Source organism: Podarcis pityusensis, assembly GCF_964106645.2.
Source record: "Podarcis pityusensis genome assembly, chromosome: 4".
Classification (NCBI taxonomy): domain Eukaryota; kingdom Metazoa; phylum Chordata; class Lepidosauria; order Squamata; family Lacertidae; genus Podarcis; species Podarcis pityusensis.
The window spans coordinates 28,599,408-28,615,815 of record NC_138027.1 but is presented as its reverse complement, the minus strand read 5'-3'; the positions used below and the strand labels follow the sequence as shown (position 1 = coordinate 28,615,815).

The following is a 16,408-nucleotide window of genomic DNA, read 5'->3' as shown; positions in this document are numbered from 1 at the left end:
CCTGCCAGAACAGTGTTTCTAATTTCAGTGAAGGCATTTAAAGCATAAAATAGCTAATAAAGCAACTAAATAGTACCGGACCTCTTGGTGCTATTGCAATTAAATTCTGCAGATGGCTTTACACATATTTATCCACCAGTATGGTTTTGCAGGGTTTGTTTAAAAAAGAAAGTTTTAACAAGCTGCTATGTTCCAGGGCAGTATCAAATCATTTAATAAATAGGTAATAAGGATTTTTTATAAAGTTAAAATAATTTAGGCACTTTAGAATCAAATGCTTCTTTTAACTAAAGCAAAAAACAAAAATAAGCTGACCCTGAAAAGACATGTTTCAGAAGAACAATAAATTTCCAAAGTATTAATGAACTTGGGATGTAAGATCGACTTTTGTCTCTAAAAAAAAAAGTCAACCTGAAATAGTCAATTTCCCCAGATTACTATATTAAAATTGGCATTTAAAAATTGTTCAAGACTAAAAAGAAGACAGCTGAAGAACAAAATAATTTTCAGAAACAACCCAGATGTGAAGACGTTTCCCCCAAAATGACAAGGTATAGAACTTATGGTCCATTTTCACATGGGATACCTACTGGTGGACTGCCAAACCACATCAAGCACTGTTAACTAGAAGCAACAGGATTTGCTTCTAAATAAGTAACTTTAAGATCAAGGTGCTATTTAGTTTAGAACAAACTTTTTAGGGCTCCAGTTGTACCCACACTTAACTGGGAGTAAGCCCCACTGAATAAGATTTCACTCCTGTGCAGGGCATGGTTTAGGATTACACTGTAAGTCATTTTGAAAATCTATATATACAACCAGCAAGATTCTAGGCTTACTATATTGTAAAGTGGCAAGAATTAGAAGGGTGGGAGAATGTAAAGACAGTGTCAATGAACTTGTATAAAAGCCTAACAGCATATTCTTCTACAAGATGTAGACACACAGGGAACAATCTGTCCACTGCACATGTAGTGTTCACATAGAGAAGACTGCCATAGGCTCAGAACCGTATTTCTCCCCTCGTCTACAGAAATACAGGTGTGAACACAAATGCACAAATGGGATAGTAAGGGGAATCAAAGGAGCATGTCTGCCGCCAATATCCCCATCTGACACTTTGTTTTCTGTCAATGTTACTCAGCATGAGAAACATGTATCAGGGCAAAAGGAATGGTTGGATGGGATAAGGGAGGTGTGCACAGACCATTAATTCCATATTTGCATTGTCCCAGTATGTGAGGGAGAGTGAGAATGGAGAGATAGGGCTCTACTGAGCCTTTGAGAATACTCTGTGAAGACGCTATGTCCATGGTCTGGATCCTGCACTTTATTTTTATTTTTGCTACTATTATGTACTTACTTGGGAGAATTTCTTGGAAATATGTTTTATTTGTATCAAATGAAATTAATTGTTCCTCAGTATAGTTTGTAAAGCTATGGATAGTTTACAAAACAAAGTAAAAATGCAAAACATAAACTAGTTAGATGCTGGAGAATTCCCTTGCTGTGTGAACAGTATTTTTAAAGAAAAATAGTCAACAAATAAAATAAGTAATATTCACTAACATGTAGTCTGTAAAGTAACGGTTATAGAAAACAATGAACTCTAAGCTCATGCAGAAATTCTAAGAATATGTAACACACCACAATTTCACTATTTTTGTTCTTTAATATTAAGATCAAGTGGAATTTGACTTTTGGCTGCATAACTGGTGAAATTTAAGTTTTCAAGAACTTATTTCCACCCATCTGTATCAAAAGCAAAAACTAAAGATTTCCAGCAACTCTGTTCCTGACAAACTGGCGAATAAACAGCTTCAAAAATGAATTTATCAGTGATGTACACAATAAAATTAACTGTGCAAAAGTGCAAAAAAAGACTATTCAGCATTAAAGAGGAAAATCTACCACATGGTGTATGCATAGTCTAGATTTCAAGGGTAACTTGCATATAAATTCAGGAGCCTGTTATTTCTTCACACTTACACATATTGCGTATGTTTACAGAGAAAGCATTTCCTCTCAATATATTTATATTGCTGCAGACATTGGGACATACCTTTGCTATATATACTTGAAGGCATCTACTGAGATGTGCTTATTTTAGTAAACTCTGGGTATTTTTCTCCCCTGCAGCAGGCTCATATAGTTATTTGCTCATTAAAACAACTTAAATCGTACTGCAGAGCCAACATACACTATAGTTTTGCCCCATGACACTGTGAAAAATGTTGGTTCTTCCTTTCTAGGGCAGATAAAGTTGAAACAATGCTTTTGAACTGTGCTAAAAACTAACAGTTCACATGGATTTAACATGGTTGTGGACAAAGTTAAAAGCCCCTCTCATCTGATGCCAGGTGATCATGTATCAGCAATGGCCAAGAACTACTTTTAATCATCTGCATCTGGCACAGAAACTGTGACCATTTTGGATAGAGAGTTTCCTGTAAGATTCTAGATTTGTTCTTTTGTCCTCTCAACGTTTTACAGGAACATGAGTGGAAAATATCCTTATAACGTTTTTGGTAAGTGATGATAGATGAGCTAAGGCTGGGCCAGAAAAAATGCAGCTTGCCTGCCAATCAAATTTCTGTATTCCGCTTTAGAACTTACACTCATGGCTGCCTACGGGGTTGCAGATGATAAAGGTACTACTGTCACTTGAAGCAGCCCTAAATGAAGTGGTGCATTGGAAAGGTCATTTCACATCTGCTGTATGGTACTAAGGCTGCGATCTTGTGGGGATAAACCCCAGTGAACTCTGTGAGACTTACTTCTGTGTAGACATGCATAGGATTGTACTCTTAAGTAAAGACCCCTTACCTCCAATCAGAATATCATATCTGAAAGGGACAGAAATTTTAGCTTTTACCATTAAAGTGATGGTGGTGAATTAGTTAGCCACCATCTTCTAAATCATGAACACTTCTAAATTTTAAAACGAATATACCAATTCATACATGGCCATGAACTATTGTTAGTTCAGTCTTAGTCACATAAAATAGTGACTGAATAAACATGATGAAAACATAGTATCTGTGTGTGTGTGTGTGTGTGTGTGTGTGTGTATTTCTCTCATTATAAAACATCCTGAAATAGAACATGCGGAAAAAATCAAACTGCTGGACAAAAGCACCTGTCTTTCTATTCTTTATACTATATTTTCACAGAACCTCTTGGTAAGTTTGCCTTTATTATTTAATTTCTGCCATTTTTGCCTCTAAGGAACATTTCAATATATTTTAATGTGGATGTTAGTATCAGAGTACGAAATAGATGCATCATCTCACATAAGAAGGGCTCATGGATGTACAAGTTGTAGGGATGTCCATTGGCTCTGTGTGTACCCCAAATAACGAGACAAATTGAAGTGATTCTGCACTAGCCTCCACCTGATTCAGTCACTGTCCATAAGCAGCCAAGACTTCACTCTTGCATCCTATGCTATGCTTCCACCCAGTCAACACAAAGTCACGTATAAAAGTATTTTCAGTGGTTGCCGCAACTGAACAGTTCTGCCAGCACAAAGACTTTTAGTGGCCCGACCGAACTTCCTCACCCTCTCTTCTCCCCGTGCACACCCTAAATCTGCTCTGGAGGTGAGTGATCCCTCAGAACAGGGAACTAAATGTCAATGAGCTAGTGAAACTGTTTAGTTGAATACTGCCCTCGGTTTGGGGAAAATGGCGAACTTCCAGATGTTTTTCATTTGGGCTCATTTTCAACGAATGGAGTTGTGTTGGTAGGGGGAAGGAGAGGCTGGAATGATAGCTTAGTTGATGTTTTCTGAGTTGTTTCAAACAGCACATTTTCAAATAGCCCTATACCAGGGGTCAGCAAACTAAGGCCCATAGGCCGGAAGTGGCCCGCGGAGGTCATTTGACCAGCCCACATCCCGAACCAAGCTGCCTGCTCGTGCGCTGCACTAAACCAGTGCAGTGTGGAGTGGGGACTTGCTTCCGCGGTGCCGAAAATATCATCTGTGCATGCGCATGCACTGAAAATCGTGGGTGCTCACACATGCGCACGATCCAGCCCACGGAGGGATCTCCATGGGACCGATCCAGCCTAGGCAAGATAAACCTTGTTGTTCCCTGCCCTACACTGAACTAGAGGGCTCTCCAGTCTTCAGGATCGACTTTTAAGAAGTGCAAGGGCTGAAGCAGGAAAGTGCCAGGAAAGCCCTAGTGGGCACATGGGCCACATCGCTACATCTAAATCTGTGTTGCTAAAAATTGCTGAAGCTTGTCCAGAGGGAAATTTAAAAATTCACAAATCTTCAAACAAAAAAAACCAAACAAATATTTCAATCATGTAAATATGCGTAGCCATTTAAGTAATTATCCAAGGAGGAACCACCTATTTCTTGCTCTGCTTGCCTCCCCCAATTCCTCCATCTGCCTTCAGGATGGACAGTCCCCACAGCAGTGTGCTAAGCCAGCTGTTCCTGCAGTTCTGTCCTGCCTTCAAGCTGGAAGCCAGAAAGACAGGAGGGAGCTGGAATCAGATAGAGATGGATAACATCCATCCCTCACTCCTCTCTCTCTGCTAAGAAACGAGACAGAAAGCTCAGATATAACCTGGCACACAACACTACTGCCCCACTTTCTCTTTGGCTGCACAGCAGTGAGCTATAGTTTCCTCTGTTGAGGCTAGAGGTAAGAGCTAGACACGGATGCAGAAGACACAGAGCTGTGCTTTACTTGCCACCTCTCAAAACTGTCAGCCACCTGGATAGCAGGCAACAGAGTGGGAAAGATGAGCCCTCTGAAAAAATGCCACCCAGCACCCAAAGAGGAGGATAGGAGAAGCTAAGTGAATGACTAATGAGACACTTACCTTTTGTGGTGGCAATACCTATGTGCACACAAGGGGCAAGGGAGCTAGTAGGTGGCAGACACCTGTGATGAGCCTGGGGTGGAATAGACAAAGGCAGGGACGCAATGCCACTGCAGGATGGGAGGTGTTTGTGCCACATCTTAATGAGTGCTACAAACAAGCTTGGAAAAGGGCCAACATGCCAAGGTACCAGAGAACCAAGAAAGCAATTTGCACAGGATAATTACAATGTTGCAGCTTTCTACAGCAAGTATCATACACCTGAATAGTTACTAAATGTTTTTCTTTCTTTATTACGGTATTTCCCAGTAAATCAACCATTAGACTTTTCCCTAGCCGAAGAAGAGTTCACAGTCAATTTATGGATTTAAAAAAACAAAAGAATGTTACAGAACCCAGAATCACTTGGGAGGTGCATCTTAGTGGAGGTGCAGAGTTTCTTATTCAGTCTGCATAGCACACTGTCACCTACCATTTTGGAAAAGAGGGGGGAATCCTTAAAAGATCTATGCACATGTGTGCAACTGACAATTTTAAACTTAGGGTTTTGCTTTTAAAGCTCAGAGTGGGTGTACCCGCTGGCACTAGTATGCCAACACAGCTGTACAAAATGAATTGGCTCCTATAAATTAGTCCAAAGTATTGCATGGGCGCTTGTGCTGTGGCACTGGGAAGGGGGATGAGTGAAAAGGGCAGGTTTGCTACCTGGGCAGTGGTGCAGACTTGCTTATTGGACAGCAGCTGACCATTTTAAAATTTCACACCTTCATTCTCCCATCTGGAGGAGAAAACAGAATTGTTAGGACAGGAGAAGACTGATGGGAAGAGATCCTCCTGCCAACTTATTCTGAACAGAACAAGAAAAAATGGAGACCGGGCAGAAAAGACTTGGGAAGACAGAGCTTATGGTTTGGAAAAATGGGAAGTTTTCTTTTGGGGGACGGGCAGCAGAGGGAAGCGTTAACTGGGGGCATGAATTATTGGAGACACTTGGGCCAGCCAGATTTCCCTGGAAACTCAAAGATGACAGCTTTCCCCTATTTTCCTCTAGCACCTGATATTCAGAGGTACACTGCCCCTGAACACGAACTTTCCATTTAGCTGTCACAGACAATAGTTGTTCATAACTAATCTTCCGCAAATTGATCTTATCATTTTCAAAAGCCTTCTAAGCTAGCAGCCATAACATCTGCAGCAGCATATTCTAAAATGGAAAAAAAAAATCTTTCAAGGGTGAAGAAATAATGTGTGCAATACTGCTGTGTGAGGTTGCCTGAATTTGTTTTTCCCTCTGGCCTTTTTTAAACATGAGAAGTTGGATGAGGAGGAGCAATTCAGAGCATGGCATTCAATGGCATTGCAGCAAATCAGTCAAGTGGAGTCATTTTTAGAAGGGGAAATAATTTGGGGAGGGGGTGTTTGGGGCTCAGACCTCACCGCGGATTTGTATTCGGTGTGTGGTCTTGATAACTGCTTGTTTCAATCTTTTGTCCAGCACTCTCTTTCCAACAGTGGCAAGTCAGATGTCCCCCGGGAATCTTACAAAGAAGGCACAAGCCAACAGTATTCCCCTGTGGCTTGTCTCCAGAATCCAGTATTCCTAGGAATACTGCCTCAGAACATGTAGGCTTGCTTACATATCATAGTTGATAGGAGATACTTTCATGAGAGAGCAGGGTTGGGAGCCATAGATGGAACCAAGAGGAAAAGTAGTAGGCCTGGCTCAACAGAGTGGGACTTGTAACACTCCCACTTTTTAAGAGATACCAGGAACTCCTGTGCAGAGCCTATGCTCTGCATGCAGAAGGTCCCAGTTTCAATCCCTACTGCCTCCAATGAAAATGATTTCAGGTGGCAGAAGAACTGCCTCTGCCTGAGACTTGGGAGAAGCAGAACCCATTTGCATAGACAGGGGGTAAGCTAAAAAGGCCAGTGGTCTAATACAGTGTAAGACAGCTTCATATACCCCTGTAAATTTAGTGGATGGCCTTGTTTACTATTTCTGAATCTCCATCAAGGGTTGGAGTCCAGATCTCTGGTGTTCAGAAATAAAGCAGTGCTTTACAGATCACACTTGTTATAGAAGTTACTGATTATTCAATATTCAGCCCCACGTTCAAACCAACTCTTATTATCTTTACACTATCTGTCAGTAAATGACCACAGAATGCTAGGAGCATACTTCTAAACTACAAGTTAGTAGATTTGTTATTCAGGAAATTAATGAAAATCATGTTTTAAACATTTATGACATAGAAAATAAATGGATCAGATAGACAAGTTAATAATAATCAATTCGCTACAATTGTGCAAACTGAGATGCTGCTGATTCATAGTTTTAGACACCAAAAAGTACTACTAGTTATTGATTTTTCTCAAGTGATTTATCAATAAGCAACTTGCCTCTTGAAATGAACAGTCTGGGAAGAAATTTAGGAGCTAAAATTGAAACAGAAAATTATGAAATATTTATTATTATGAAATAAGGTGATGAAATACAAAGTTTTTTTTTATAAAGTTGACTGCAGTTCATTAGGTGGCTACATTATTGTTGTTCTTAAAACCTTAATAACATTTATCAGATTTTAAACACTATTTAACTGTAGTAAGATTTCAGCCACACATGATTCTAACACTAAAGAAAATGAAAGCATTCCTATGTACTTTAGTTTTACACAAAAAGTAGTCAAGCTGTGAAACTTGAAAATGACCAGAAAGCTCAGTGTACATGTGCTCTAGAGGTATGGCCCTTCTCTTTTCCTGTGCCAAATGCAGAGTAGCATCATGGGAGCCTCTGAGTTAGGCAACAACAGCACAAACTGTAAGGCTTCACCATAGGTATGGGTAAAAGGTATCTGCACGTGATCAGTAATTGTTGGGCAGGAAGGAAAAAGAGGTAGCTGCAATGGCTGTGCAGGGAGAAAGGACAGTAGCAAGGGCTGCGAAAATAGTAGGTAGGAATGAGAACCCCAGCAGCACAGATGTGGAGGAAACGCTGGTAAGATAAGCAGGAGAGACAGATGAGAAACTGATTAGAAATACTGGCTGGGTGTTTTGTGGCATTTACCCAAATGAAGGTTTTTGGAAACTTTGGCTCTCTGTTTTACATAACGTCATGAATTACGGTATGCTACTGCTGTATTCATTGAAATAGGACCGAGACTTCAGTTAAATTAAATGTAACCAATGTATGTAGATTTTGCATTAGTTAGGAATGCTATTTTGTGTAGTCTTCTATCACATCGGTTTTCTTCAGAACAACAAGAAGTGGGCATTTCTTAACAAAAGTATATAATGAAATAACCCCAATCCCTCACTACAATTTCAAAAGTGACAAAACATAATTTTACATAGTATTTTCTGGAATAATGAAATTTTGCACGAACAATAGTGCATCATTTGTTTGTTTTTGGTCAGATTTTGAAAGTGTATCTTCATAAAGTGGTAAATCTAGTAGTCTAAGGTATTATGCCTATATTTATACAAATTAATTATGGAATTAATGGAATTATGGAATAATTAGCAGTTCAGTTATCTAATATTGTTCCATCTGTGCTACAATAAGCTACTTTGTTATTCCATATCATATTAAACTGTCAGAACAACCCTGAAAATGTGAAGCCATTTTTCACGCTTACTTCACAGAATGTGCAGTTTCCCCCTCGCCCCTGCAGCACACTCACCAGAATCCACAAGACTAAAACCTGTCTGCTGTAAAACATAGGTACAAAGGTTTTCCCTTTGAATCTGAAGCCTAGCTGAAAGTTTCCTTTTGATCCCTAACAACTGCCAAGCACCTTCTGCTTCCTTCAGCCTATTGAACTTTAGGAGAAAATGTGAGTTAACCTAAAACTTGTCTAGATTAACTGGTATGGGGAAATGGGAAGGAGTAATTACACTGAATGCAAGACAGATAACAGAGAAGTATGGGGTATCTGTTAAACTATACTTTTCTCCAGGAAGAGATTCTCCACCACTTCTCATTTCAAGTGTTGAAGCTACCATTAATGCCCCAGAATTAACTGCTTTTATGTTAAGAGGATCTTAATGACATTTATTGTTTCAGCAATCATTTTATTTATGTTAGGACCAATTGCTGTGCTGGAGCTGGACTCTGATTACAACTGCATTTGTGAACAAATGATACTTATTATTTACCAAAACATGCTTAGTCTGAAGCCCTGGAAAATGTTGTCTGATCTATATATACAGCAGATTGCTATGAGCCTGTAAGTCTCTTCACTGGCAGTGACCTGGTCTGCATCTCACATTAAACCATAGTTAAAATAAAGTATGATTTAAGGCAAACAAGCAGTGTGATGGTGCATGCCAGTGAAATCATAGGCGTTATATGCTTGTCCTGGTCCTGCTATGCTGTCAGGAAACAAGCCATGATCTGGCTTGCCCTGTCATTCAAACCCAGGCATGGGGTTTGTTTTCTAATCTTGTAATCCAAATGGGGAAAGTTTTGAAAATCACCCCCCACTGCCCGAATAAAATGTTCACATGGGTGGGAATACTTCTAAACATAACTGGTCAGGCTGATACATCTTATTTTCCCTTTTGTTACATTTTCACAATAAAAATCCTTTAATACGTCTAATTTACTGCACTCAAAATATACTTTCTAAAACATAGATCAATCTTTTTTTATCAGTGTATTATGACAGTGTATTATGTGTTTATCAGTGTATTATGATTGATTTGGACATGAGTCACCCAGGTTCATCAGATCTTTGACTAACCAGTATTTTATAAAGTTGTGAGGATAAATTAGATGAAAACAGTGGGGAACTTCTGCAAGTGTTTCCAAAACAACAAGGCTCACTATCTCACACAAATGCCAATACCAGACACAGTTGGCAAAGTTTAGAAAACCAGCTCAATTATATATGATTTATTTACATCAAACTTTTTTAAAAAAGATTTTTACCTGCAAGATTGTCAATCTCCTTCTCTTGGAGCAAGCTGACAGCATCATCATCTCCTTCCAGCATGAGCTCAGTTTCAGCATTCTGATTGACAACAGCTTGGCTTCGGAAGGTTTTCTTTGACTTCACGACATCTTCCTCAGTGCCTATAAAAAAAGGTTACAAACATTTTAGAATTCTGTTAGGTCTTTAGATCAGTCTCAACAACCTGTTTTCCAATACAAAGCAAATTAGGCTTGCCATATATCAGGAAAATTCCTGACATGCCCTGGTTTTTGGATGTATGGCAATGCGATGGAAAAAGCAGTGAAAACAGCTCCAAAAGGTTCCCCCCCCCCAAAAGCTCAACAATTTTGGGGTCTTCCTAAAAAAAGCTAAACAAGAACTTTGAGTGTCAGGGATTTTACTTTTTGAAATATGGCCACCCTAAACAGATGGAATCTATCCACTGATACAAATATCAATTATCAAAAATACACTTCAAAACAGCCTTTCAATAACTTTTAATGCATGTGGATGTGTGCTCTTAGAGAACAAAGGCATGGTAGTAAACTTCAAAACAGAAGGCTGGGCTCCAACTTGTTTTTAACTAGCTTGTCATTGCTGGCAGTAATCCTCTCACATCAATCTGACAATGCATTGTAGCAGAAAGGTACTGTACTAGACGCGCAGGTGAATGTGGCAAATGTGCTGATTAATGATGTAGACAAATCTTTCTGAAATCAGTTTTGTTTTACAATATTAAACATACATTTATCTGAAAGACATATAAAACTAGCCTGTTTTGGTTTGATAGAAGCTTGTTGGCTTGGCTGTTCTTTAAATTTATCACTCAGTTGAGTATACCTCAGTTTGCCACAATATACCAGGCATTTATCTAAATGAAAGTGTAGGAGACCGAAAGTTGCCCTTCAATCACTGTATCCTTTATGAATTAGAGTTCCATTTATCAAAATTACAGAAAGAAGAGGTAATGTCTCAGAAGGCTGTCTCATTACAAGGCTTATAAACACTGCCCTTACAAAGAAGTGGTTTAACACCTAACAAATCAAGAATTGATTGGGAATAGAATTTATTTGAGATAATCTATCTTCGGAAGACATGCCGTACTGAGTGCACTTCTTGGCCTCAGTACCCATTCATCAAGAAATTAACAAGCAAGTTCCACAGACCACCAGACTTCCTTGGATTCTGAAGTACGAAATATGTTAAAAACAGATCTGTCACAGATGTTCTAATTGCATACTCCTGAAGGTTTTTTGTTTCCTTAAAGGATCTCAAAAGAAAAGATACAAGCTGATTATTTCTAATTTCTCTATAGCAGTGCACTGGCAAGATTGCAGATATGCATTTGGAATCAAACTGTACTTAGTATTGTTAGCATTTCTAAAATATAATAAAAATAATTTTATTTATTCTAAAATAATACAAATACCAGGGAAACATCTAGACAGTGCAATCTATCAAGGACTGGGGAGCTGCAGAGTGGCAGATTCCAAAGCCCAGTCAGCTGCAGCCAGTCAAGGCAGAAGAGGTGTGTGAGTGAGAGAGGGAATCTTTCCTTTTTTGCTGCACCATCTGGGGTCCTCAGGAGATTTGTGGAGCTTTGGATCTCATACACACAAAGGCTCTGCCATTCCGCCCTGACATGCCACATTTGAGGTCTTCAGCAGTGGGGTCTTCTATCAACAGTGGGAGAAGAAGTGTCAGTAGCTTTCTGTCTGTTAGGACATTGCTTGGTTCTTCTGCCATGGCAGAGTCCTGCCCTGCTAGTGAAGAGGGGCCTACGTACCATCCTAAACTCATTCTAAAGACATTACCATCGTGGGGTCAGGACAGCAACTTAAGTATGCTTATTTAACATGTTTCATTAGAGGTAAAAATATGAAAGCAGTTTTAAAATCTCTTCCTTGTAGCTTTTACAAGCTGCCAGCTTCGAGAAAGATAGTATCTGAAGATTAGGAAGCTATGAGAAAAGATCCAGGAAAATGGCTAAGAATGTTTTTCTTGATTATCCTGGATATTTTTGTCCTTTCACTATGATTCGTAAGACAAGGTGACGATCCAGAATGCAACCCTGCTGATAGTATGAGAATCCAGTCTCTAAGTTATATCACAAAGTGCTTTTGCAAGTATCCTTTGTTTCAAAAGCTGCTATGAGAAACAGGAGTTATTGTTTGAGGGACACAAGCACTTAAGTCCCTTAGACCTGTAGACCAAGTTGTGTGGTTCTTTGGATCCAGACCATGGGCTACAAGCTCACGAGGTATCGTTTGTACACATAAGTGACAATGCACAAACTGGGGTGCCCCCCCGTTTCCTTACCTAAGGGTATGCCCCACTGAATGCAACAGGACTTACTCCTGAATTGGCATGGTTATATTTGCACTGCAAGGAATATGCAAAAGAGGAGAAAAGCAGGTCCCTCATACTGATTTTTACTCTCTGTTTGGTTCACCTAAATGATTACAGATGCCAGGTTCCTTGCAGTTTATTCTAGCCTTAAAACTTTGACCTGTGTACCTGTATTTAGGACCTTACGTAAGGACACTGGTTTCCTGTTTGAAACCTGAACTGGATAAAAATCTACAAATCACTTTCTCTAGTATATTGACAAGTAAGTATATGGGCCTAGTGCAGAATAAAGCAGCTCTGGGTTTGTTTTTTGGTTGTAAGTGCATAATTTAAATGGCTGAAACAATAAATGTTTTCCTAAGATGCTTACATCTGACAGAGCACTTGTGATGCTACCAAAACCACAATTAAAAATGAAGGATGGTATTCAGCTAAGTTTTACTCAAACTAGACCTATTGAAATTAATGAACATCACTAAGCTAGGGTCTACTTTGAGTAGAATCTAGCTAAAAGTTCTATGGCATGATAAAGGAATTGGAATTTACTAGTTTCTTGTTTTACTAACATGTTATTTGCGGAAAACCACTAAGTAAATAACCACAGAAGAAACAAATGTTGAAATCTTGAATAAAAGAAATAGAAATAAAGGATGGGAAATATCATTCTATACTATAACTCAGAATATAACGTCTGAGGAAATGAGAAAAATAAAGGACAAATATACGAGGAGTGCTGCAAACCATGTTAGACTTAAAACATACCATTTTTTCTAGGATATATTAAATAGGGTTCAGTATCATTAGTCTTCTGCAAAACATGACTGTGATAATATTCCCCCAAAAGGTTTTTATTAAATAGGTTGGCCCCATTCTTGATCCGAGACTAAATTTTACCTGTGACAAGTAGATCCCACAGTTATTCATACCAGTTTCTAATTTCGGAGGTATTGATACATTTCTATGCGTTTGCTGTCTGAAATTTAGCTGCAGTAAGTAACTGGGTAACTGAGTCAATGAATTATCTCTGAAACAAAGACACTGAAGAGCCCTATCCATGGATCAAAAAGAATGGTATATCACTTTTGATATGAGCCAGAATCTCCCTTCAGAATTTTAATAGTTTGGGGCATTTTTGGACTATACTATGTATAGAGATACATTCAGACCTGACCACAGCCCTATCAAGGCAAATTTGAACAACTCTAATGTAAATGGCTCAGTCTGCTCGGTGGGAGATGCCATCTAGTAAATAACATATAGGTGGCCTCTTTTGTGTTTAGTAAGGGAAATGTGAGCACCACTCTTTTCTTTTTAAAGGTTGTATGAAATTGCAGCTAAGAGTTTAAAAGTTTAATCCTTCTCACTGAAACACAAATTCTACTCAAGGAATCACCTGAGACCAGTATATATTATGAGCAGATAGACCAAGGTACAAATAATCCAGATTCCATCAAATCAAAGGGAATGGGGCCTCTGATTCAATGGAATAAGGAGTGCACTCATTATAAAGAATATTTTCTCTCTTTAAAGTACAATGAAACAGCAAGAAGCATGAAATATAATGACAGAGAGCCTTTTGAAAACGGCATTTGGCATGTCAACATTTATTTTGATAACATCCATATTTTCCTCTCAGATTTCATTTAAACTTGTAAATTCTCATTTGGATTCTTCAGGTCACAGCTGGTACTAGGTATGCAAGCTAAGCTTCAAAGATAACCTGCTGTGTCCATGCTTACAAGAAGTCAGTTCAAGGCTACTTGAATAAATGTAGACTCATAACGTGGCTGATTTCAGACATGGGTAGACTTTCTGAGAAGCAGAAGCAAAAAAAATACAAATACAAATACAAAATTCAAACCAAGCACGTAACTCAGTTCAAACAAACCACTCAACATCATCACTCATTAACATCCATTCAACTTTTAAGGTCACTAATTTCATTTTAAAAATAGAATGGAAATAAAAGTAAAGTTTGCTTAGAGGCCATGATACAAGCCAAGGGAGAGTCCTGCGTCTTTCAGAGTTCATTCCACAGCTTACTTCAGTGAATTATAGATAAGGCAATTTATGCAGAGAGTTCTCTTTCATCTTTGAAGAGGGCTGGCAGAATGGAAAGTTAACTCATTTTAGTGTTACCTAAATGTACTGACAGGAAATTCTAATGTTTCCAAACATCTGGAAATCAGCTTCATGGGATGGTGATTTCTTTTCTTAAAGAATGCCTTTTCATATACCGTCTTTTACAGCTTTATGTGGCTCCTAAAAGAGTGTTTTGACATAACTAAAGTCTGTCTGCTTCACAATAAAATGCTGCATTTAATTTAAAAAATCTTTTACAGAATAAAGATGTTTTTGTGAAGTTCTACTCTCTTGGACACTTATACGACGTTTCTTATTTCTTATTAAAGTATCTTAGCCTGTGTTGCTTTTTAGCATAACGTCCCTGTTTCAGTTTATAGTCAAGGGTACTAATGAATTGACTCTTAAGAGATAACACATTTCATTACCTGAGGTATTTGCGACTCTGTGGCGCAATGGGTAGCGCATTGGACTTCATTACCTGAGGTATGAAATGAGAGCAAGAAAACGTACACATTTGGCATGTCTTCCTTGTTTAATATTGTAAAAGTAAAACTGTGTCAGGCGGTAAACAATTAAAAAGATGCAATCATGAGACTGCAAAGTCCCAGCAGGCACTAACTTGCAGATCTCAGGGCTCAGGGCACTAACTTGCAGCAGGGCTCAGGGCAACGTTTTGGAAGAATCAGGGCAGGTCACAAACCAAGAAACTGCTGGACTGGTTATTGCTGTATAGCACCTCCCTAATAATGGCCAGAAGGTGCACTGCAGTGTGTAAGCCCAGTTGAGAATCCTGGTTTGGTTTGGCTTCCAGTCTGAGCAACAGAAGAAGAAGAAGAAGAAGAAGAAGAAGAAGAAGAAGAAGAAGAGTAGTTTGGATTTGATATCCCGCTTTATTACTATCCTAAAGGAGTCTCAAAGCGGCTAGCAATCTCCTTTTCCCTTCCTTCTCCACAACAAACACTCTGTGAGGTGACTGAGGCTGAAAGACTTCAGAGAATTGTGACCAGCCTAAGGTCACCCAGCAGCTGCATGTGGAGGAGTGGGGAAGCGAACCCAGTTCACCAGATTATGAGTTCACTGCTCTTAACCACTACACCACACTGGCTCTAAGCTAGTGTAGTAGCTGTACAGACTTCCCAAAACTAATGTTTTGTTGCTTGAATATCGGCTTTGCCTCACCTCACCAGAGGCCTACTTGAATCTTGCCTACCATTTTGTCTTGCTGAAAGTCTTACCTGAATGTTTACTGAACTACTGGAACAGGTTCATAGTCTCCTAGATCTATCACTAACTCTAGAAACTTCAGTGGCTAGGAGTGCCTTTTACCAGCTTTGGCTAGGATAGCCTGACGAATGCCATCCATTTGCTGGTAACCTCCAAATTACCGTATTTTTTGCACCATAATACTCACTTTTTTCCTCCTAAAAAGTAAGGGGAAGTGTCTGTGCGTGTTATGGAGGGAATGCCTACGGGTGGCATGCCTACGGATTTTCCTCCTCTAAAAACTACGTGTGTGTTATGGTCGGGTGCGTGTTATAGAGCGAAAAATACGGTAGATTACCATAATGTGCTCTGAGTGAGACTGCCCTTGAGGCTGACTCAGAAGCTGCAGTTGGTGCAAAATGTAGTGGTTCGACTATTCACTGCAGTAGAATATTGCCACCATTATCAGTTGCTAACTGCATTGGATTTGAAATTCAAATTATATATATAATTAACTGTTTTTATACAGGTGTTTTTTTTAATTGTTTGCATATATGTAACTGTTTTAAATATACTTTTAATTTATTGTGAAATTATGTCAAGATATTCATAGGAAGCGATAATAAAATAAAGTATAATAGTAATAATAATTCATACAGGAATTATGCCCATAAGCATAAGATCCCTCAACAGAATCTCATCTCTTAATGAATTGTTAAGAATTCCATAATTTTCCAGAGTTGAAAAAGAATTAAAAAAACACAAAAAAAACCCAACAGAAAACCAACTAGGGAGAAAAGGATTAAGAGGAGAAATAGCAGGTAACCTATATTTGAAATAAAAAGAATGCAATTACTGGGCACTTAGATTTTCTAAGCTCTGTATAAAAATTAAACTACAGAGAGGCTATACGTACAATCTAAAGTTAAAAACAGATAGATTTAGAGCACAATCAACAATTCTATTAGTAAATATTTGATTCTACTAATTAT

The 16,408-nt window shown here is 38.8% G+C and overlaps 1 protein-coding gene across 3 annotated transcripts in view; it reads right to left on the bottom strand.

Annotated features, from left to right (window-relative positions):
* NBEA (neurobeachin) overlaps nucleotides 1–16,408 on the bottom strand; it is a 355,514-nt gene that overhangs the window by 153,261 nt on the left and 185,845 nt on the right. For all 3 annotated transcript variants that reach the window (XM_081004034.1, XM_081004035.1, XM_081004033.1), the window contains one exon: nucleotides 9,776–9,919. In XM_081004034.1, coding sequence (XP_080860160.1) covers nucleotides 9,776–9,919 — 144 coding nt within the window. The remainder of the gene's footprint in view (nucleotides 1–9,775; nucleotides 9,920–16,408) is intronic.